The 21,820-nt window shown below is 59.3% G+C and overlaps 2 protein-coding genes across 4 annotated transcripts; one reads left to right on the top strand and one right to left on the bottom strand.

Annotated features, from left to right (window-relative positions):
• Positions 1 to 948: 948 nt before the first annotated feature.
• On the top strand, positions 949 to 11,686 carry LOC308551931 (PI-PLC X domain-containing protein 1-like). Of its 2 annotated transcripts, none has more exons than XM_081126818.1 (8): positions 949 to 1,401; positions 2,813 to 2,962; positions 4,905 to 5,041; positions 7,532 to 7,660; positions 7,902 to 8,057; positions 9,161 to 9,344; positions 10,742 to 10,973; positions 11,231 to 11,686. In XM_081126818.1, exons 2-8 carry the CDS (start codon positions 2,833 to 2,835, stop codon positions 11,319 to 11,321), a joined length of 1,059 nt encoding a protein of 352 aa, XP_080982944.1. In that variant the 5' UTR covers positions 949 to 1,401; positions 2,813 to 2,832; the 3' UTR covers positions 11,322 to 11,686. The 2 variants fall into 2 exon arrangements, with proteins under 2 accessions (XP_080982944.1, XP_080982945.1); XM_081126819.1 differs by having other exon boundaries at positions 10,742 to 10,999.
• A 1,293-nt stretch (positions 11,687 to 12,979) lies between these two features.
• On the bottom strand, positions 12,980 to 21,603 carry LOC308551929 (putative GTP-binding protein 6). 2 transcript variants are annotated; one of them, XM_081126812.1, is made up of 10 exons: positions 21,208 to 21,603; positions 20,277 to 20,414; positions 19,677 to 19,747; positions 19,376 to 19,506; positions 18,951 to 19,012; positions 17,731 to 17,889; positions 16,537 to 16,745; positions 15,649 to 15,797; positions 15,134 to 15,286; positions 12,980 to 14,865 (listed from the first exon to the last, which is right to left on the bottom strand). In XM_081126812.1, exons 1-10 carry the CDS (start codon positions 21,584 to 21,586, stop codon positions 14,742 to 14,744), a joined length of 1,575 nt encoding a protein of 524 aa, XP_080982938.1. In that variant the 5' UTR covers positions 21,587 to 21,603; the 3' UTR covers positions 12,980 to 14,741. The 2 variants fall into 2 exon arrangements, 1 of the variants encoding a protein (XP_080982938.1); XR_013998072.1 differs by lacking the exon at positions 18,951 to 19,012 and having other exon boundaries at positions 13,594 to 14,865; positions 21,208 to 21,565.
• Positions 21,604 to 21,820: the final 217 nt, after the last annotated feature.

Genomic DNA, 21,820 nt, shown 5'->3' with positions numbered 1-21,820 from the left:
AGGGGCGTGCTCCTGGGAGGGAGAGCACGTGCTTGGACCTTCATTTTGAGGGTTTTAAAGGCTGGGCATCTAGGGGAGGCATTAGGGCAGGATCTCAATAGAATATTCACCAGCTTTATGCTGATGCACCCAAATGAGATTTATTCCCTCCATCTGTCCTTGGGTGTGGTTGGCGAGCGGCACTGATTGGATTTCCACTGTCTGTGTACCTGAGGAAAGCAATTTAACCTACCTACCCTCTGGTTGGGGAGGGGAAATGCAAACCATTTACTCTCAGGTGTCCCTGGTTGAGGGAAGACAAGATTTACTAGGTGGCTGCAGACTGCTGTTTAACTATCTGTCTCAGTCTCCCTATTCCACGTGTCCCTGAATTCTCCTAGGTTCTTACTATCCTATAACAGGTGGGCAGCTGAGTTGTGTCCCCATAAGACAACAGCTGGCCCCAAGGCCACCTGCAGCCCATAGCTCAGAGGCAGGGGTGCCTGCAACAGAGGGGAGAGAGAATTGTACCCCAAATGCCCCAGCACTCCGACCCCACCCCACCCACGTGCACCCCTGGGTTCTGCCCACTCTTGGCCAGCATGGGGACATGCAGGGCACAGGGCACTTTGCTGACTCACTGACGCACCCACCAAGTCAGAGAGAGGAGACAGGGAGGGGGGAGGGCGAGGGACCCACCCTGCTGGGCTCCCAGAAACCTCAGGTCAGTGACAGGTGACAGGGCTGGGCGAGTCCACAGGACCGGACGTGCCCTGGACGTCCACTTCTCCACTCAGGCAACACACCCTGGTTGGGTCTGGGACAAGGGCCACTCAAGGCTAAGAGGCCGGACACTTCAGAAAGGACTCAGCCACTTGCTGGAGCTCTGCTGGGAAATCCTGGGCAGGGCTGGGTATGATGCAACCAGACCTGGGATGGGACAGAAGCCAGGCCGTGCTCCGGGGGCCCAGAGTGACCAAGAATGCACAGGGATCAGAGCGTTCGGATAATGAGGTCATGGCCTGACCTCTGACTGCTGACCTGGGGCCACACTCAGGACATCATCCCATCCCCATCCTCTGACTGCTGGGCCCCACAGCAATGGTCAGGGCCTCCTGACGTCCCCACCGGGTCTCGCCACCACAGGCTGGAGGCTGCGAGGGCCGAGGACCCCCTTCCTGCCGGGCAGTGCTGTCCCCACAGTGGGGTCCTGTTCTGGACTCAGGGGTGGCACCTGTGTCCGGGGCCACGGGGCTGTGCTGGGACCTGGCTCCTCCCCCCCTTCCTCCCAGGATTGGGTGTTTCCCGCATCCAATCAGGGTTGAAGGGAGTGTTTTCCCGAAGTGCCCGAGTCTCCAGGGCAGAGGAGAGGGAGCTGGAGCCCAGCTGGGAACTCTGCTGGAGGGACTGCGGCTGGAGGAGGTGAGTGCCGCTCTCCTTCGGGATTGAGTCCCCGAGGGGAGCCGGGCGGGCAGACGGGCAGGGGTGGCAGACGGGCAGGAGGTGCTCCCCGCATGGTCCCCACCTCCTGACCCTCAGGCTCTGACCCCCACCCGGACCCAGAGGGATGGGGCAGAGGGAACCGGGTCCAGGACTGAACCTCCTGGGTTCAGAACTGCTGGGCCAAGGACCCGGGGCTGGGACAAGCCCAGCTGGGCTCCCGGGCCACTGACCACAGCCAGGAGGGTAAGGACTCAATGCCCCGAGGTTCCCTGTCCTGACACTGCTGGCAGGGCCTCCGTGGTGAGTGTTTGGGGAGCATGGTGAGGACCACGGCAGGAATGCCGCGGGTCTGGCGGCCGTGGGCTCGTCTGCCTGTTTACTCACCTGCGAGCTATTTCCTGAGTGTCTCCACGTGCCAATCACTGCCTGCATGAGCGGTTCGGTCACAGGTGGAGGCTCGGGTGTCTCAACAGCCTGGGCAGGGCAGCCTGGGAACCTGGCCTCGCCCTGCAGCATCTGTGAAACCCAGGGGGTCCCCGAGTCCCATGCTGACGGTGAACCCCAAGGGACTTTGGCATGAGAGGGACCTAGAGGGGGGCCAGGTCCCCATAGACCACTGTGGGGCGTGCTCACCTGAGGCTGGGCAGTAACATGCTCACCTCTTATCCTGAGAATAAATTAACTTGTGCTCAGCAGGCAGAAGGCAGACGCTCAGAGGTGGCAGCTGCAGCCTTAACTTAGGGACCCCTGAGATCTCCTCCCGTTCTGCCCTCCTGGCATTCAGTTCTGGGGGGGCGCAGGGTCAGTCTGGGAACCTGACACAGGCAGGTTTCCTGCATCAAACCCCAACACGTGGGGCAGACCTCCACGGGGGCCAAGGGTGCTGACCTGGGTTCCCCCGGCTCTGCCACCCCCAGGATTGAAGACCTCACAACTCAGACCCCACGGACTCACCACTGAGCCCCTTCTCTTATCCAGGTGGTTGGTATGACCCAAGGGTAGGGGGCCCCTGGAGAGAGAACATGTGCCCCAGCCACCCTGGGGAACTGGCTTGGGGACTCCTAGGTCACTCTGTCTCTGTCTCCCCGTCTGTCTCTCCCTCCCTCTCTGTCCCACTGTCTCTCTATCTCTATTTCTGTATTTCTGTGTCTTTCTTACATCTGTCTGTCTCTGCCTCTCCTCCCTGTCCCTCTGTCCCTTTCTTTGTCTCTCTCTGTCTCTGTTTCTGCCCCTCTTGGTCTCTCTCTCTCTCTCAGAAGCTACTCCCCACTCTCCCCTACAGTCAACTTCCCAAACTGCCCCTGGAAGGAAGTCTGTTTTTCCCTCAAAGCCACGGCCCCTGTGCACCTGAGTCTAACTCTGCACGACCTCGTGTCCTGTCCTTCCTCAGGTCGCTCCGGCTCACCTCTGATGGGCGGGCAGGTGAGCGCGTCGGGCAGCTTCCCAAGCCTGCCCTGCACCAGGAACCCAAATGCAGACTGGATGTCGGCGCTGTGCCCCCGGCTCTGGGACGTGCCCCTGCACCACCTGTCCATCCCAGGTGAGGGCCTGTGTGTCCTCGGGGGGGCACCGGGCTGCAGGATGGGTCCTGAGGGTGGGGAAACTCCAAGAACCGCACACGTGTACACTCATGCACACGCACACATGCATGCACACACATGCACACACATGCACATGCACATACATGTGCATGCGCACACACACGAGTGTCTGCTTCATCTCGCTCGTATGCCCGGCCCGCAGGGTGCATGGTGAACCTCAGGAAACCATGGCTTCGGGGAGAAGTGATGTAGGGGATGTGAGGATGCTGCCTCCCCTGAGCTTGTCCCTGTGTCAGCCTGTCCCTCTGTCAGTGTGTCCCTCCTCTGCGGGAACCCCTGGGATTTCAGGCTCCTCATCTCTGGGTCCCAGGTGTGCCAAGCATCTCCGGCACTTGGCACCTGGAGGGCCCAAAGCTTCGTCAACCTACGAGGGGGCTCGCTATGCAGTTCGGGGACTCTCTCATCCAACTGAAGAATCTTTGTCTCGAGCCTATTTTACTGCAGAAAAGGGCTGCATGCAAAGGTGCTGAACAGATGTCTGGGTGCAGGTGGGGCCCCCGGTGACCAGAGCAGGTGGGCAGCTGCAGGGTGAGGCGCCAGCGCCCAGGACATTGGAGAGATGGCCGCCCAGGCATGTGGGGTGTGCACCAGCGTCCCCGCCCGCCACACCTGCACCGTTAACTTTCAGGAGTTGTCCTCTCAGCTGAGGTGACGCGCACACGGGCACGTCCAGGGGGGTGTGCGGTGACAGCTGTCCCTCACATGCAAACAGCGCAGTGGGCAGTCGGGACGCAGCGTCCGGCCCCACGTTTACTGGTTTGGAAAAGGCTGAGTGTTAGTCATAGCAGGTAAAAAATTCCAGTTTGATCATGTTATTTTTTTTTTCTTTAGTTTTTTTAATCTTCACCTAAGGAGTGAAGGTACTTTTTCCATTGGCTTGGGGGGGGGGGGGAGAAAGAAAGAAATAGAGGAGAGAGACACTGATGGGCTGGCTCCCACAGGTGCCCCGACCTGAGCCGGGTGGAACCTGCGACCCTCTGTACGCTCTAACCACTGAATGCACCGGCCAGGGCGAGCACATGATTGTTTAAAATATATACAAATGTATCAATATAAATGGGTTATCCCCATATACAGGGTGGGCAAAAGTAGGTTTACAGTTGTTCGTATGGAAAATAATACAATAATAATAATACTAGAATAAACTGTCTTTCCCGTACTCACAACGGCAAACCTACCTTTGCCTCACCCTGTACATGTGTATCCATATATATTATACATAAAATATACCATGTAAATATATAAATGTATAAAAAATACAGAGAGAATTTTAATTTTTTCATCTATCTATATGTTTTCATTTCTATGCAGTTAAGATGTATTGATTATGGGAGTTTCCAGTGGCCACTATAACAAAATACCACAAATCGGATTTCTTAAAGAAAGTCATCTTCTCTCCATCCTGGAGGCCAGACGTTTGAGATCCAGGGGTCCCAGGGCTGAGCTTCCTCCGGAGGCCCCAGGGAGGGTCCTTCCTGCCTCTCCCAGCTCCTGGGGCTCCAGGCGTCCCCGGGCTGGTGGCCGCCTCCCTCCTGTCTCCGCCTCGATCTCCCCAGGCTTCTCCTCTGTGTCTGTGTCTTGTCTTCTGCCTCTTACAAGGACCCTGTCCTTGGGCGTTGGGCCCGCCTGACCCAGGACGACCTCATCTCAGGGCCTTCACTAATCCCGTCTGTAAAGACCTATTTCCAGATAAGGCCCGATCAGCAGGCTCTGTGAGGACGTGAATTTGGGGGGCACCATCCACCCTGCGTGTGTGTGTTCTGGGCATGTTCTCCAAGGGTTTTCCACGTGTTCTCCGCACGTTCCCTGTCAGAGCTCCGCGTGCAGCTCCACGCACAGCTGAGGGGGCACTGAGGTGGCATGTCCGTGGTTTGATTCCAGGCAGCCACGACACCATGACCTACGGCCTGAACCGGAAATCCCCGATATCCCACACCCAGTCCCGGCTGCTGCTGCTGCTGGCCAAGGTTCTGCCGTGTGTTACCCAGCCCGCGGTGCTCAAGTGGTCCGTCACCCAGGTAAGCGTTTTCGGGCTTGGGGGCTGGTTCCTGCGTCACCCTAACCCTCCTGGGCCGGCGCCCTAACCCTTTGGGGGAAAAGAATTAAAAACAAAGCTACCACCAACCCAGAGCCCTCCACACTGGGGTCAGAGACCAAGAACACAGGTTACTGCAGGATCAGCTCCAAACCGGAATGAGAGACCCATGCAGGCAGCTGCCCAGGGGTCGCAGAGCAGGAGGTGTGTGGCCTCCCGGGCATCTGAGCGGACACTCCCGGTCCCCCGGGGCCGGGTCTCATTGTCCCCAGGTGTGTGTGAGCCTGGGGCCAGGCCTTCCTCCCAGGGGGCGCCTTCCTTCCCCAGGGTCAGGCTCCCCGGCCTGCGGCAGACACAGAGCCGTGGGGCCGGCCAGAGGCACGGTCGAGGGACATACACCCGGAAAAGGAAAGAACCTCCCTTACACGTTTCTCAAGTAAATGCTCCAAGAGAGGGAGCGAGGGGGCGACTCCTCCCTTATTTTTGACAGACAATTAGGCCTGTCCTTTTTATTATTATTATCGATGTCAGAGAGAGGAAGGGAGAGGGAGAGAGAAACATCAATGCTGAGAGCCATGGATCAGCTGCCTCCTGCACGCCAAACCCACAACCCGGGTCTGTGCCCTGACCAGGAATCGAACCCTGACCTCCTGGTGCCCGGGCCAGGCCGTCCTTCCTTTCTTTCCGCCCCATTGCTCTGTTGCGCACACCCCTCCCTTGTTAAGCCAGGGGACCAGGGGTCCTTGTGGGAGCTGAAGAGGAGGGGCCTCCCGAGTTGCTCACGGTGGCCCAGGCTGTGGGTGGGGGCATCCAGGTGGCTTTGGTCCAGGCCTGGGGTGCAGGTGGTGGCAGGTGATGGCAGGTGGTGGCACCAATGTCTGGCCCACCAGGGGACACCCACCCCAGCTCTCTCTACTCTGCTGTGGGCCAGGCCCAGCAAGGTTTGGGGCTCCCTCCCTATGCGCCGGATGCGTTGCCGGGGAAACCAGCGCCCCGCCCCATCCCGGGGCTGGGTCCCAGGTAATTGCTTTTCTGGGAGTTTCCATCGCTCCCTGCAGGGGCCCACGTGCGAGTGAAAGTGGGGAAACCACATTCCCAACTCCTGGTACAGGATCGGACAGAACTCCAAACAGTCACGGGGTGCAGCCTTGCTGGAGGGGTGTTGGGGGGGCACTGCTGAAAAAGCTGAAAGCCTGTGGGGAATCGCAGAGGAAATAACCTCGGGTTGTACTTATGCATCCAGGTGCCGGGCGATGGTTCAGTCTACCCAGGTGCATGGCAACCTGGGAGGTTCTGCGACCCCTGAAAGTGATTTTTCTGAGGTACCTGCTGTGCCCAGAAGCTGATTAACATGTAACGTTTGCCAGAGGCAGGCCACGGGAGGGAGGGCGTCGCTGTGGCTTTGTAACACAAACGGCTGGGGGACACGAGGGATCCTGCCTGTTAGGGGTCCTCTGGCAGCGGGGGGTCCTGCCCCCAGATCTAAGCAGGGTCAGCCCTGGGCTCCGGATCCCAGGCAGATTTCACTGTCCCCTAGACGGGAGGGACACTCCGACCCTTAGATGCACCTGCAGTTGCTGATTTGCCCTCACAGGGTGCCTGTGGCTCTGGGACTTAGGGCGGGCCATGGGTGATGCTTGCCAGGCCCTCCCCCCCACACTAGGCCTCGCCCGGCACAGCTGCTCCGCCCTGCACCCAGTAGGTCAGTTTCCCAGCTCCCAGCAGGGCCCTGCAGGGCGTAGAAACTGTGCCCTTGGTCTCTCCACCTTTGTGTTGTGTCGAGGCCCCAGCCCCTGGTTGTCACTTGTCTTGTCCATTCCTTTCCACAGGGCGCAGAGCAGCATGTTTACTTTTTGTGTGAATGAGGCTTCCTTCCCTTGTTACTCGGATAGAGGGACAGTGCCGCCGTGCCTCCCGTTTCCCACCTCTGCACCAATTTACCTTTTCCATCACAGCCCCACACTCTCCCTGTCGGATCCGTTTCGCTGTCCCCACCGTGACTCGGGGGGATTGGGGACCCTTGTTCCCCTTCTGTCTCGATTCCTCGTTGCCTTTCCTACAGCTATTTGTGAGATGTTTGTGGGTGAACAGTGCCCGTTGCGGTTGACCTTCCTGGGCATGTTCTGATCTCCGAGGGTCCAGAGGGGTGCCCTGGGCCCCACCCTGGGTGGCTGCGGCCCACAGCAGGGGACTGGGGCCTCCCAGTGACTGCCTGGGAGGAGATGAGACTGGAGATGCCCGAGTCCAGGGTGAGAGCCAAGGGCACATGGATGGCAGGGGCCAGCCCAGTGGCTCCACAGGATGGGGCCCCCACCCCAGGTTCGACCTGTGGCTCCCCAGCCGGTGGGCGGGTCCCCACGCTATGCCGTGACATCGGGTGATACAGGCCACAGTGCGCACCGCTGAGCAAGGCAGCGTGGAGCCCAGGTGGGAGCTGCCGGCACCCGGGCAGACGACCCGCCTTGGCCTGCAGGTGCTGAATGTCACGGAGCAGCTGGACACGGGGGTACGGTACCTGGACCTGCGGATCGCCCACATGCCCGAGGGCCCAGAGAAGAACCTGCACTTTGTTCACATGCTGTACACGACCCTGCTGGTGGAGGTGAGGGGGCCGGGGGTGGGGACCATCCTGCTGGGGGGGCAGGCACGGCCCAGGAGGCTTCCAGCCGCGACGGGCACAGTGGTCCAGCCCTCACTGGGGCGGCTGGGTTCTGCGCGGGAGGGCAGCCGGGTGCTTTCTGTGTTTGCTTGTTTGGAACCTGACCCCTGTGTCCAGTGAGTGTGGCTGGGAGCGTCCTTGACTCCGGCCTGTGTCAAGGCTGTGCCCTCCTGTCCCTGCCCAGGACACGCTCACGGAGATCTCCGAGTGGCTGGAGAACCACCCCCGGGAGGTGGTCATCCTGGCCTGCAGGAACTTCGAGGGGATGACTGAGGACCTGCACGAGTACCTGGTCACCTGCATCAAGAACATCTTTGGGGACATGCTGTGTCCGCGAGGGGTGAGATGGGCAGGGCCTCCCCACAGGTCTCCTGGGAAGGTGAGGGTGAGATTAGAGTGAGGGTGAGATTAGAGCACAGACTCCCTCGGCTCACGGGGTTCCCCATATGGACATGATGCTGAGATGATCCTGGTGCCCACATCCTATGAGCACGTGGTTTCTCTCGGTGCCCCCGGGGCTGCCAGAGCAGCCGACACAGACTGGGAGCCTCAGGACCGTCAGGACGTGTTCTCTCCCCATCCTGGGGCTGGAATCTGAGACCCAGGTGTGGGCAGGGCTGGTGCCTCCTGAGGCCCCTCTCCTTGGCCTGTAGACGCCGTCTCCTGCGTGTCCTCACACGGTCGTCCCTCTGTGCGTGTCTGTGTCCTAATCTCTTCTTATAAGGACCCCAGTCCTATGGGATCAAGGCCACCCTAGTCGCCTCATTTGACCTTAATCGCCCCTCTATGACCCATCTCCAAAGGCAACCCCATTCTGAGGTCCTGGGGGTCAGGGCTTTCACATGAGAATTTTGGGGACACACCTGTGGTTTAATTAAGCAGATAACTCCCTCCGTTGGCTGGTGGCCTCTGGCCTGTGCCCAACCTTCATGCCCGGTACCCTGAAGGGTTAAACCCACGACCATTTAGGTTGACTGACTAGACTCATGTCAACCCTCCATCTCTCCAGTCCCATCCTGTGGGGCCTCGGAAAGCACGTCCCCAACAGACTTGGGCTGAAGCAATGACCACAGTGCTGCCATGGGCCTGGGGACACCCAGTGACTCAGGTCCCCTGGAGGGCACCTGGGGGGGAAAGAGGCTGCCCTGGGGGTGCGCCAGCATCCTGAGTCTCAGTGGGGAAGTCACAGCGGGGGGATGAGGGAGGTGGGGACACGTCCATCCAAGGAGGGAGAGCAGACCGGCACTTTCACCTGTAACACCGACTCCTGGTGACCCTCCTGTTTGGTCAGTAACCAAGTGGGGTCAGGCTGCCCTGAAAGAAAGCGAGTGTCATGTCCTTGTGACAGTCCGGATGTAGGGGCCCCCCACCGCCATCACTGTCCTCTCAGACACCCGGATACCTCCTCCCGGTCTGTCCGTCCCCCTCTCACCTTCCCCGCAGGAGGTGCCGACACTGCGCCAGCTGTGGGCTCGGGGCCAGCAGGTGCTCCTGTCCTACGAGGACGAGTGCACCGTGGGCCGGCACCCGGAGCTGTGGCCGGGGATCCCCTACTGGTGGGGCGACCAGGTGAAGCCCGAGAAGCTGATCCACTACCTGGAGCGCATGAAGCGCTGCGGCCGCCCAGGTGGGTGCACGTCCCATGCGGGGAGGAGGGTCACATGCGTGCTTTGGGCATGACGTGAAGGGGATTTAGAGCAGCATGTGGTGTGTGCATCAACATGTACGTGTGTGTGTGTGCACATGTACACATGATAAGCACATGAGCATCCACGTGCCGTGCCTGTACATGTGTGTACCACAAATCCACGTGTCATGTATGTACATGTGTCGATACAAGCACATGTGTGTACATGGACGTCATGTATGCACACCTGTGTGCACATGCATGTGGGTTTGGTGCAGAAGGCCTGCTTGGTGGCATGTGAGCCCATGGCTCCAAGCAAGGAGCAGCGTGGGATTCCCATGTTTCCGTGGACCTCTGACATCGCCCACAGCCCTGTGGTTTCCCGGCGGGGTCTCCTCACCCCAGTGGCTCTCACTTTCGTAAGGAAATCAGCACTTTTGGGGCAAACGTGCTACACGGGCCCCCGGCTTATTCAGACAGTGTGGTTTTTGCTTCGGCGTAGCTGCCAGCTTGAAGAAGGGAACTGTTCTTGCTTATGGAGTCTGTGGTTTTGACGGTTTAGATCTGTGGTCAGGGGCGCATGGCTGTGTCCATGGCCACTTTGACCTCCTGGGTCCCAGTTCGTATCACAGACACCCCGATGAGTCTGGTGTGTGTGACACTTGATGGCCTATCTCACGATTCACACAGCTGCTCCCTCTGAGCCGATGTGAGTGTGCGTTTCAAACAGCAGAGCTAGCCGTGGGGGCCCGTCCATCACTGGTGACACGTCTGTGAGCGCCCAGCCTTGTGCCCAACCCAGGTGCTCTTACCCTCTGGATCCCCTGGTCCCTGGTTCCCATGTGAGCAGCATCCCCGCCTTCATCCAGGTCCACACACTGAGCTTTGCCTCATTCTCAGTTCGGCTGGTTTTTGCAGAAAGACTCTTGCTTTGGTGGCCGGTTCTGGTCTGTGTTGTTAATGGCTGGGTGGGTCTTCACAGGGGGTCTGGGGGGAAGGGTCCTGGCTCAGACCTGCCTGGACGTTGGACTCGACCAGGTCCCACTGTGTGGGCGGGGCCAGGCCTGTGAGAGGACCCAGGCTGGAAACAACCCAGAAGCCCACCCTCCCGTGAACGGACAGACGGGTGGTTCCAAGTGAGTGGGTGGACAGATGGTCCGTCCTACGTTGGGTCTAGCTCATGGGGACTAGGACGTGGACATCTTTGGGGACATTATTCTGTCTACCACTGTCCTTCAGGGTCATTTTCTCGCCGCACCCTCTGTGTGGGAGGGATACCCGAGTTTCACCCCATTGCCAGTTCTCATTTCTGAAGCAGGCCCCTCGGGGGAAGAGAGCGGGTGCCTAGGTAGCTCAGGTGGAGGTTCAGTCACAGTCCCTGTCTCCCCCTGCTGCAGGCGGGCTGTTTGTGGCCGGCATCAACCTCACGGAGAACCTGGAGTACATCCTCGCGCACCCGTCCGAGTCCCTCAAGAAGATGACGCTGCCCAACCTGCCGCGCCTGAGCGAGTGGGTCCGTGAGCAGTGCCCGGGGCCAGGCCCCAGCTGCACCAACATCATCGCGGGCGACTTCATTGGCGCCGACACCTTCGTCAGCGACGTCATAACACTCAACGAGAAGCTGCTTGGGTGCTGACCTCCCTCCGTCTCCGCACGTGGGTGGCGCCAGGACTCACCCTTCCTCCCTCTTGGCTGCTTGGGCACGAAAGAATGGGGGGGGCGTCGCGGGCAGCATCCCTCAGCCCCCTGGGAGCCCCCAGTGGTGGCCCTGGCTTCACTGGCCTCAGTGTCTCTGGTGAATTCAGTGACTATGCTGAAGATTAAACGACTACGGGGTCACGTCTTCACGGAAGGAGTTACCTGGAATTGTGGGTTCTGTTCTCCAGGTTTGGACCTGCTGTCCGTGGTCACCCACGAGAAATGCTCAGAGGTGTCCCCTCACCTGGGGGCTTCCGGAGCAGCCGAGTGGCATCCTGACGCTTCCAGGGGCTGCTGGAGGCCTCGGTGGGATCATGCCAGTGGGATGGGACTGAGCGCAATGGACTCTCCTGAGCAAAGGACGGGGGGCCCTGGCCAGCGGGCTCAGTGGTTAGAGCGCCAGCCTGCACACCGAAGGGCCGCAGCTTCGGTTCCCAGTCAAGGGCACGTACCTGGGTTGCAGGTTCAGTCCCCAGCCCTGGTTGGGGGGCATGCAGGAGGCAACCAGTCGGTGTGTCTCCCTCACATCCATGTTTCGCTCGCTCTCAACCTCCCTTCCACTCTGTAAAAATCAATGGAAAAAATATCCTTAGGTGAGTATTCACCAAATAAAATAAAATATAAAATAAAATTAAATTAAAAAACAGGGACTGTTTCTAATTCCAGAGAAACCAGGGCCTGTCCCTTCTTCCCCTCCACCCCGGCCGGCAGGCTTCCTGGGGTGGCTGCCGTTGCTGCTGTTTCTGGCTGTGAAGGTCGGAAGGAACCTAAGGGACCCTGGGAGTGTCCTGGTAGGACCAACGTGAACGTGTTGAGCACACTGCCCCCATTTCCCAGAGGCCGCCTTTGCATGTGCTTCATGCAGGTGAGCACACGGGTGTGGGCCGTGTCCTACGAGGTCGTCCTGCCAGCTGGGGCTGCCTCCATCCCCGACCTCACAGCTGTCCCTCCTCTGTGCACATCCACTGTCACGTGGCACCTCCAGTGAGGTCCCCAGGGCCCGCTCCTCCCGGGCACACGGCCAGGCAGGACCTTCACGCCTGGCGAGGGCCCGGAGTGGGGCTTCCCAGCCCCCAGGGGTGAAAATCAGGCAGCAAGCTCACAGCTAACCCTCCCCTTCCAGGGACAGTCCCATCTCCCATCTCTCTTGTCTACGAGGATCCGTTCACAGGGACAGTCCCATCTCCCGTCTCTGACTACGAGGCATCCGTTCACAGGGACAGCTATCATCGCTGTATTTTTTTTTTTAATCCTCACAGAAGGATATTTTTTCCATTTCTTTTTTAGAGAAAGTGCAGGGAGGGCGGGGGAGACAGGAACTTCGGTGTGAGACACCGCAACAGGTTGCCTCCCCCATGCGCCCTGACGTAGGAGTGGGGTGGAAGGAGTCGGAACCCAAGATCCTTCCTTTGGTGCCTGGGCTCACGCTCTAACCGCTGACCCACACTGGCCAGGGCAGCGACAGGTTCTCGTGCGGCTCCTGTTCGGGAACATCCCTCGTAAATGTAAGGGCACCCGACACAAGGGCTTCTTAGGACGGTCTTGAAAATCACTGCTGAATCTGTGTTGGAATGTGTTCTCTTTGGGATTAAATGAGTCACTTCCCAAAAGGATGTCATTACTTAACAAGGGCCCCTGCGACCCATACATGGAGCCGGGGCCAGCCACGGGCCACCTCAGGTGTCCACTCTGCTGGGTCAGCCACCCACGGAGCTCTGTGCCGGGGTTTCGGGCTCGATCTCCAGTATGGGGCGTGCAGGAGGCAGCTGATCGATGTTTCTCTCTCTCTCCCTCTCTCTGAAATCAATGAAAATGTATTTAAACAATTGAATTGTACCTCCTCCCACCTGTTCATCTTTGCTTTATAAATCCAAAGACCAGATCAATGCTTTTAGTACCGTCATATTTTTAACTTCAAAGATTCTGTGTGTTTTTTTAATATATCTTTATTGATTTCAAACAGAGGAAGAGGGAGAGACAGAAACATCAATGATGAGAGCGTCATTGATCGGCTGCCTCCTGCACGCCCCCGACTGGGGATCAAGCCTGCAACCCAGGCATGTGCCCTGACCGGGAATCAAACCACGATCTCCTGGATCCTAGGCCGACGCTCAACCGCTGAGCCACGCCTCGCTGGGCTGTATTTAATTTTAAAGATGAGTCTGTGAGACTTTTGTGTTTGAGGGATGTTCTTCCTCTCCCAATACTGTCCCTTGTCAGATAGGTGGTGGGCACTGCGGGGTCTGCCCAGCCCCACCACCTGCCTCCCTCCCACCCACTCAGGGTTGTTCTCAGGGCCCTGGCTCCTCTGGGCACAGTGGACCCGTAACTGGGAGGGGACAAGCCCATCTGGGGTGGGGAGTGGTGAGGCCAGGACTCTGTCCCAGCTCTGCACTCAGCCTGCGGGGTCCCTGGAGCCCAGCTCTCGGGGGGCGCCGGGTAAACTGTGTCCCACGTGGGCGGCTCTCAGGGGCCCTTGTACTCCCGTCCCACACTCAGGATCCCACATGTGTGGCTGTGCCTGGGCGGCTATAACACGTGACCACAGTTGGAAGCTTCAAACAGCACAGATTTACTCAGTTCTAGAGTCAGGAGTCTGAGTGGGTCTCACAGGGCTGTCAGGTGTCCCAGGGCTGGCTCCTCTGGAGGCTGCAGGGACAGTCTGTGTTCTTGTCTCCAGCTTCTGGAGGCACTTGCAAGGCTGGGTAGGTGGCCCCTCCTGCGTCTGCAGAGCCAGCACCATGGCTCTCAGCTTCCTCTGACTCAGCTTCTGGGTCTGTCCTCACATCCTGTCTGACTGTGACCTGCCACCTCCCTTTATTAGGACCCTGTGAGGACCTAATAAAGGAACCCATGTAGGGCCACCAGGGTAACGCACTCATCCCCATCTCAGGACCCTGACCTTGGTCTTGTCTGCATGGTCCTTTTGCCCATTAAGGTGACATCACAGGTCCCCAGGGTCAGGATGCGGACATCTCTGGGGACAGGATTCTGGCTTCCATACCTTCCCAAGTTGAGTTTCCCCAGCATGGCTGAGTCAGGCAGCCAGGGGTGGGGTGGGGTGAGGACGTGACAGGGCCTGTTCACTGTGTGTCTTGGAGCCTCATAAACAAGGACCTGCTCTGGAGTGTTTAGGAGGTTTACCCACATGCTGCCTACAAGCTCAGGAGACGGGGAGAGAGTATTTTCTCAGGATGCTGACGTCTGGGACAACTTAAGAAACACCCTGTAACAGCAAAAACACAGCTAAGGAAAAAAATTACATAAAAACTTTTTCTGGGTGAGAAAAGGGAGAGAGCCTCCCTTCCCTTCAGCATTTCATTTAGGAACGTGCTCACTCTCGGGTCTCTGGGAAGCATGTGAGTCTCCAAAAGCTGAAAGACCTCGGCTAGGTTCGTGAGGCCAGGACTGTCTCGGGCCTGTCGGCATTCAGAGCAGCAGTCTCTGCAGTTTTGCTCCAGGATGTGACTTCCTGCTGTGAACGAATCCAGAAGTTAGATTTCCTTTGGACAAAGGCTAGTTTGTGAACACAAGAACCGAGGTTTAACATCCAGTAGCTGAAATGTCCGGGCGGGAAACTAGTCCACAGGAGGCGCCCACATGTCTGACCACGACCACCGATATCCAGCTACGATCACAGAGGAGGGACCGGCCTAATTCTCAGGCTGAAAGGACTATCCCCAGGCCACAGCTGTCCAGTCATTCTGGAAAGAGCTTCCGGAATTTCCCGTAGGCGGAGTTGCTGATGATGACCTTGACGTCAGCAACGTTGGCCTCTGGGACCACATGCACGTCCTGCACCGTGGCCTCTCTGTGCAGCCAGCTGGGGGGAAAGGGCAGGTTAGGGAGACAGGTTGGCACTAAACTGCAAGCTCAGGGTAACTTTTTGCCCTGGGTGACCCAGCCCACACTCAGACCTCCGCTCTCATGGTGGCACAGCCCAGCGGGGCCCCTGGCAGTCACATGCGGGGCGATTAAGTCAGATTTGTGCTCAGAACACAGAGCTCTCTGAGCATCCCGCACGCACCACAGGCTGCACAGCCCCCCTGGCACCAGCCCCCCCCCCCCCGCCGCCCCACAGCTCCACGCACCTCAGCTGGGGCCCTGCCAGCCGCACTCGGAGGGTCAGGACCTGTCTCCCCGTGGCTCTCAACACGGCGTCCTCCAGCTCAGCCTTAAGCTCCTCCAGGCCCAGCCCCAGGAGGGCAGACACGGCGATGGCACCTGGCTCTGACGGACAATACCTGTGTGCAGACGGCCGCAGACATGGCTCAGCCGAGGACAGCCGAGTGAGGTTCCCACAGGACCCTGCCCACAGGACCCCGACTGTGACCTTCAGTCAGTCCCAGGGGAGGCACAGCCCCACCAGAGGGGCAGATAAAGGGAGCAATGGTTAAACCACGAAGAGGCTAGGGTGAAATATAGGGCCTGCAGAGTGCAGAGCAGGTCACCCCCACGCATGCCACTCTGGGGGTCCTTTAGTGGTTGCTGTGACAGGCAGCATCTGTGAGAAGGGTGCTCTGATCCCCTTCCCCTCCTGAGCCAGCCAGCTACTGTGGGAATGGAGGCCCCAGGTCCCGGGTAGGGCCTGGGCGGGGCCACTCACCCGGGCACCAGGTCCACCTTGTTGTGCACCTCCAGCACGGAGTCTAGGAGCGGGGCAGGAAGACCCAGGCCGCGCAGGGCCGCGAGCACGCTGACCTTCTGCAGCTCCGTCTCGGGGTGGCTCAGGTCTCGCACATGCACAATTACGTCCTGAGGAGGAGAAGGGCCATGTGGCCGGGACTTGCAGGGCCACCAGTCTCGGCCCCACACAGAGACCCGCCCAGGATAGGTCGGGAGAAGGTGGGAGCTGCCCCACGCTGACCCCAGGCCTGGGTGGGACCTGAGGGCGGGGCTCCGGAGACCACACACCTAGTTCCTGTGGACAAGGCCTCTCGTTGGGGTCCTGCCCTGGCCACTCCTGGTACAAGGGACTCAGGAGCCTCCTCATCCTGTCCCCACCCCCACCCCCACCCCCCAGGTGCTGGCCAACCAGCCACCCAACAGGGCTTCACTCAAAGCTTTGGACTGTTTCAACCTTCAGTGAAATCTTCAAAGTTTCCGTAATTTCACATTTTCAAGGTTGCTTTCTTCCTACTTTTCCACATTTTACAGGTTGATTCATTATGCAAAATTTGGGAAATGCAGAAAAGATACAAAAGCCACCTGTGATTCGGCCTCTAGAAAAAGATACCACAGATATCTGGGGTATTCACTTCTGGGCTCTTTTTGGGGGGAACTTAAATTTTTTAAAATGTTCTATTTCATAAAAGTCTTAGATTTTCAGGAAACATGAACTTGTGAAGGAAGCAAGAGTTGCCTCGTGGCCCCAGCCGCCGCTGCAGTACCTCTGACGTCACTGGGGAGTTTGTCGTGCCCAGGGCGGCACTGGGACTTCTCCTGAGTATCCCCAGTGTGGCTCAGATGGCCAGCCCCGCCCACCCCCACTCACCGAGTGGGCCACGTCCTCCAGGGTGGCAGAGAAGGACTCGATCAGGCTGTGGGGCAGCTGGGACAGGAAGCCGATGGTGTCCATGTAGATGACGGTCATGCGGGACGGCAGGGAACCCGCGTGGGCCGTGATGTCCAACGTCGCGAACAGCTGGTCCCGGGGTTGCACAGCCAAGTCCCCCGTCAGAGCCTTGATCAGCGTGGTTTTCCCTGCACATTGGGGACAATGACACGCGTGCGTGAGAGTCTCCACACATCTCCCACGCCTGCTGCAGGGGAAGGACCCCGGCTGTTCGCCTACACAGCCAGGTAGTGTTTGCACTCCCTGGAAGGCAGGAATTTACACGTATGTCATTATGACTATTTTTGTTAATCCCCACCCGAGGATATTTTCCCATTGCTTTTCAGAGTGGAAGGAAGAGAAAGAGAGGGAAACATTGATGAGAGAGAGAGAGGGAAACACTGATGAGAGAGAGAAAGAGGGAAACATTGATGAGAGAGTGACACATTGATGTGAGAGAGACACATGGATTGGTTGCCTCCCGCACATGACCTGACCAGGCCTGGGATCAAACCTGCAACCCAGGTACCTGCCCTTGACTGGGAATTGAACCCGAACCCTTCAGTCTGCAGGCCGACACTAACCACTTAACCACTGAGCCACACCGGCCTGGACTGTTGCTCAGAGATTGAAAATATCCATTAATGAGGGCATCTGGCCCACTGTCCGGAGCTGAACAAACACACTGCTAACATGACAGGAGCCGTGGGCCTGAGCAGCCAAGAGCACTGTCTAGTATGTTCTCACTGTCACCTGGTCCTTGGTGACCACCACAGCCGTCGTCTTGGCAGGTGGGTTCCCCTAAAACACACCAGCCCAGCCCTGGCCGGCGTGGTTTAGTGCTTGGAGTTGGCCTGTGCACCAAAGGGTCCAGGGTTCAATTCCTGGTGAAGGGCAAGTACCTGGGTTGCAGGTTCAATCCCCGGCCCAGTTGGGGCACATGCAGGAGGAAACCCATTGACAGGTCTCTGTCACATCCATGTTTTTCTCTCTCCTTCCCTCCTTCCTTTCTACTCTCTAAAAATTAGTGAAAAAAATATCCTCGGGTGAAGATTTAAAAAACAAAACAAAAATAAAAACCACACCAGCCCAGCATAGGGGCAGGCCCTCCACGTCTCAGGTGCACCCACTCACCACAGTTGGTGTACCCCACCACAGAGACGACCGGAAACTCCCGCCGCCTGCGCTGCCGCCCCAGGAGCTGCCGCTTCCTCCGGAGTCTCTCCAGGGCCTTGCGAATCTTCATTTCCTTTTCTTTCATGAGACGCTGCTGCACCTGCATGAAGGATTCTCCTAAAAACAGCCAACGTGGTGAGTCAGGGAGCCGGTTCGGGAGGAAAATGCAAGACCAGCTATGTAACAGAGGCCCCTGCAGGACACAGACAGTGTGCCCAACACCCTAGGCGGCTGCCACCGCAGCACCTCATGTTCTGAGAACAGCTCTGCCCAGCAAAAGGCAGCCTAGGCTCCAACTTTTTTTAAAAATGTTTTTATTAATTTTTTTAGAGAGAGAGAGAGAGCGAAACATCAATAATAGAAAGAACCATCAATCGGCTACCTCCTGCATGCCCTCTACTGGGAATCAAGCCCACAACCTGGGCATGTGCCCTGACTTGGAATCAAACTGATGACCTCTCCACACATGAGCTCAACCACTGAGCAACACCAGCCGGGCCATGCCTCTAACTTCTGCCTTCTGAGGTCACCTGGGTTCCCCTTCCCTCAGCAGGAAGTAGGAGGCTTGGAAGAACAACTCCTGATATCCTCAGTGGGCTGAGTGGTACCCCCAAACATATACGTCCATATCCTGGCCTCCTGAACCTAGGATCAGGACTTTATATGGAAACAGGGTCTTTGCAGATGGATTAAGTGAAGGATCTCAGAGGAAGTTGTCCTGGGTCAGGGTGGCCCTACATCCAAGGACAGGGTCCTTATAAGAGACAGAAAAGGAGACACAGACATAGAGAAGTCACGTGGAGATAGAAACAGAGACGGGGGGGATGCGGCCACCCGCCCAGGGACGCCTCGAGCCCCAGAAGCTGGAAGAGGCAGGAAGGACCCTCCCTGGAGCCTCTGGAGGGAGTGCGGCCCTGGGACCCCTGAATCTCAGACATCTGGTCTTCAGGACAGAGAGGGCTTGAATGTCTCTTGTTTTAACCCTTGGTTTGTGGTCATTTGTTACAACTGCCCCAAGAGCACCTGGACCCCGAACTTGTTTCATGTGATGGCAGACAAGGCCCACGTGCAGGCCTGGCCTCACTAGGACTGTTCGGGGACGCTGTCCCCTTCCCAGAGGTGGCTGCCGTGACTTCCCCACTTCCCAGCACCTGGTGACAAAACCCTGGACACGTTACCTGACCCCATGATGTAGCGAGAGCTACCTCGATATCCGTCCAGGTTGTTTTTCATTTTGGACCTGTCGTGGAAACAGGGCCACTCAGCATATGAGAGAAGATGCACAGGCCCATCGGGGAGCATGGAGCAGGCTCAACAGTCAAATGTGAGGGTGGGGACAGAACTTTGGGTGGGGCCTCTGACGGACAGAATGAGTTCACAGGGGTTCTCTCCTGCATGTGCCTTCACTGTCAGGGACACAAGGTCCCACAGTGGGCAACGTTTCTCAAGGAGGGACGAGCCGCAGCAGGTGTCCAGCAAGCTATGCTATCCAAGAGGACATGTCCAGCCAGGTTCTGTCCTTACTACACCCGAGCAACAGTCGAACACAAGAAAACAAGCAGGGGGGTCTGTTGTCTGTCAACAGCTGGTATTGTACCAGTACCTGAGCAGGGGGAGCTCGGCCAGGGCCACCTGCAGCCGTGCCTCCTTGGTCCGGGCGTTGCAGCGGAAGATGTGCAGGACCACCGTGAATCGGTCAAACACCTGCACGCGCCAGGCGGCCTCCAGCTCTTTCTGGAGAAGGAGAGTGTGTGAGGGGACCTGCTGGGGAGCCCAGCCCCACCCCTGGGTCTCCGGGAAGGGGGACCTATCACTGTCTGAAACCCCATGTCCTCTGTCCCTCCTGGGAAGGCTGACCCCAGGCCCCGGCAAAGACGGTGGACAGCACAGTGGACCCCGAGTACCTTGGTGGGCGCAGACATCCTCTCCACGTTCAGGAAAATAGCCGTGATTCCCGACAATCCCCTAATTTTCTCTAAGGGAGAGGGGATCTCATCAGGGTCTCCATTTCAGGGACACGTGTTGCACTTCGATTGGCTCTGTCCCCGGACTCTCTGAGAAGGGTGTTCGGGCAGCTGGGATGTGCACTGGGGTCCAGAGGAACCCCGGGATCCATGTCCAGGCATGTGGGTCTCAAAAACACTCACAGAGGTGACATGACCCCATAACATGGCCCCACGGGGACTGAATGCACCTAAGACTTGGGGAGACACAGGCAGGGAGCACCCTCCTGCTGGCTCGCTACCCACAACAACATGGGGTGGGGACTGTCAGGGGTCCCAGGAAAAAGGGGTTTATGGGCAGGACCCACATCAGGTGTCTAGAGTGGGCAGCCGGGAGGGAGGGCAGGGCTAGGGGCCGCCCCACTCAGCTGCCCCCGGGGGCTCCGTGGACCTCAGATCCAAGTCCTGGTGAGGCCGCCTCCGTCCTGCCCAGCGACAGCCTGTGGGTGCTGCTCCTCCAGGGAGGAGGGGGAAGGGGCAGGGACAGCGCCCTGGACCCACCCGTCAGGTGCTCCAGGGTGCCCTTGCCGAAGATGAGCTTGCTGTCGGGCGTCTTGGTCGGCACCACCATCGTCTCCACCACCGCCCAGCTGTCCAGCGTGTGGACCAGCGCTTTCGCCTCCGCCACCTGCCACTCGGCTTCGGGGAGAGACGCGTCCTTGGTGACGGCGCTTCCGGCGGGCTCGGGGGCAGGCAGGGACGGGGGACACTTAAGCCCCACAGCCCCGGCCCCTCGGAGCCCTGCGCCCCCATGGAGCGCCCCCTCTCAGAGCCCAGCCCCTCTGCATCTGTCCTGGGAGCCAGAGCCTCGAGCTGCCGCCCCTGAGCTTGGCACGTGGAGCCCCGCCCCCTGGAGCCCGCCCCTCGGCTCCTCACCTTATTATAACGAACCCCGAAGCCCCGCCCCAGTTACAAGCCCCGCCCCCTCAGCGCCCGGCCGTCCACCCCTGAGGCCCCGCCCCCGAGGCCCCGCCCTATTAGTACTGCCGCGGAAACCCGGTCTCAGCTCCCGGTCCAGTTCCAGTCCCCGAAGCCCCGCCCCCAGGCTTCCGGCCCTCGGAGCCTGGCCCCATAAGGTCAAGCCATTGAAACCCCTTGAATCTCGCCCTATGAGGTCCGGCCCTTAAATGCCCCCGTCTCCCCGCCCCATAGGGTCAACCCAGTGAAACCCCGCCCCTCTGCTCCCCGCCCTGAGTTCCAGCCCTCGGCGTCCCCGCCCCTGAAGCCCCGCCCCCTGAGGTCCAGCTTTTAAAGCCCGCCCTGGGCCCCGCCCCTCGCCTCCCCGTCCTATCTGGTAAAACCTGTGAAACCCCGCCCCTCTGCTCCCCGCCCTATGAGTTCCAGCCCTCGGCGACCCCGCCCCTGAAGCCCCGCCCCCTGAGGTCCAGCCTTTAAAGCCGCCCTCGGAGCCCCGCCCCCCGCGCCCGGTCACCTCGCGTCAGCTGCGGCTTCCCCGGTCCCCACTTGACCTCAGGGTGAACCAGGCACACGCGCTGGGCGCCGGCGGGCAGCAGGGGCTCCGTCCGCAGCAGCTCTTCCTCTTCCTCCTCCGCATCTTCTGGCTCCTCCTCCGCCTCTCCGGCTCCGCTTCTCCGGCCCTCCGCCCGTGGGCCGCGGCCTCCGCCCCCTCGCCCCTGCAAGCCCCCCGCACCCCCGCGGCCGAAGGCGGCGAGCGTGCGCTCGGGACAAGGTGGTGGTGACGGCGGCGGCGCGGCCCTCAGAGCCCAGCGGCCCCTGACCACGCGAGTGAGCCAGGCCCCCGGGCGGACGGCGGCCCGCAGGGTCCACATCCCGCGCGTGGCGAACGCCATGGGGCGGGGCCTCGGGGACGTGCCACGTACGGACTCCCCATTGGCCGCGCGGTGTCACGTGCTCGTCGCTGCCTGATTGACTTGCGGTCGCTGGCTGGGGCGATGGAGCGCGCGGTGCCCGAGCGGGGATGTGATTCTCTTCGGCGCGGGGGGCTCCGGGCGGAACCCGCGACGGGAAACACCGCAGGCGAGCAGGCTCCGGCCCGGACGCTCGGCGGGCGCTCCCTCCACCTG

This window comes from Miniopterus schreibersii, assembly GCF_964146895.1.
Source record: "Miniopterus schreibersii genome assembly, chromosome: X".
Classification (NCBI taxonomy): Eukaryota; Metazoa; Chordata; class Mammalia; order Chiroptera; family Miniopteridae; genus Miniopterus; species Miniopterus schreibersii.
This window is presented reverse-complemented; position numbering and strand designations above follow the sequence as displayed.

Coding starts and splice junctions, on each gene's coding strand:
- LOC308551929 (XM_081126812.1), bottom strand. CDS start 21,586: ATGGCGTTCGCCACGCGCGGGATGTGGACCCTGCGGGCCGCCGTCCGC. Junction 20,415..21,207: donor GAAGCCGCAGCTGACGCGAG/GTGACCGGGCGC, acceptor CTCTCCCCGAAG/CCGAGTGGCAGGTGGCGGAG. Junction 16,746..17,730: donor GGTGGGGTACACCAACTGTG/GTGAGTGGGTGC, acceptor CCCAATGTGCAG/GGAAAACCACGCTGATCAAG.
- LOC308551931 (XM_081126818.1), top strand. CDS start 2,833: ATGGGCGGGCAGGTGAGCGCGTCGGGCAGCTTCCCAAGCCTGCCCTGC. Junction 2,963..4,904: donor GCACCACCTGTCCATCCCAG/GTGAGGGCCTGT, acceptor GTTTGATTCCAG/GCAGCCACGACACCATGACC. Junction 8,058..9,160: donor ACATGCTGTGTCCGCGAGGG/GTGAGATGGGCA, acceptor CCTTCCCCGCAG/GAGGTGCCGACACTGCGCCA.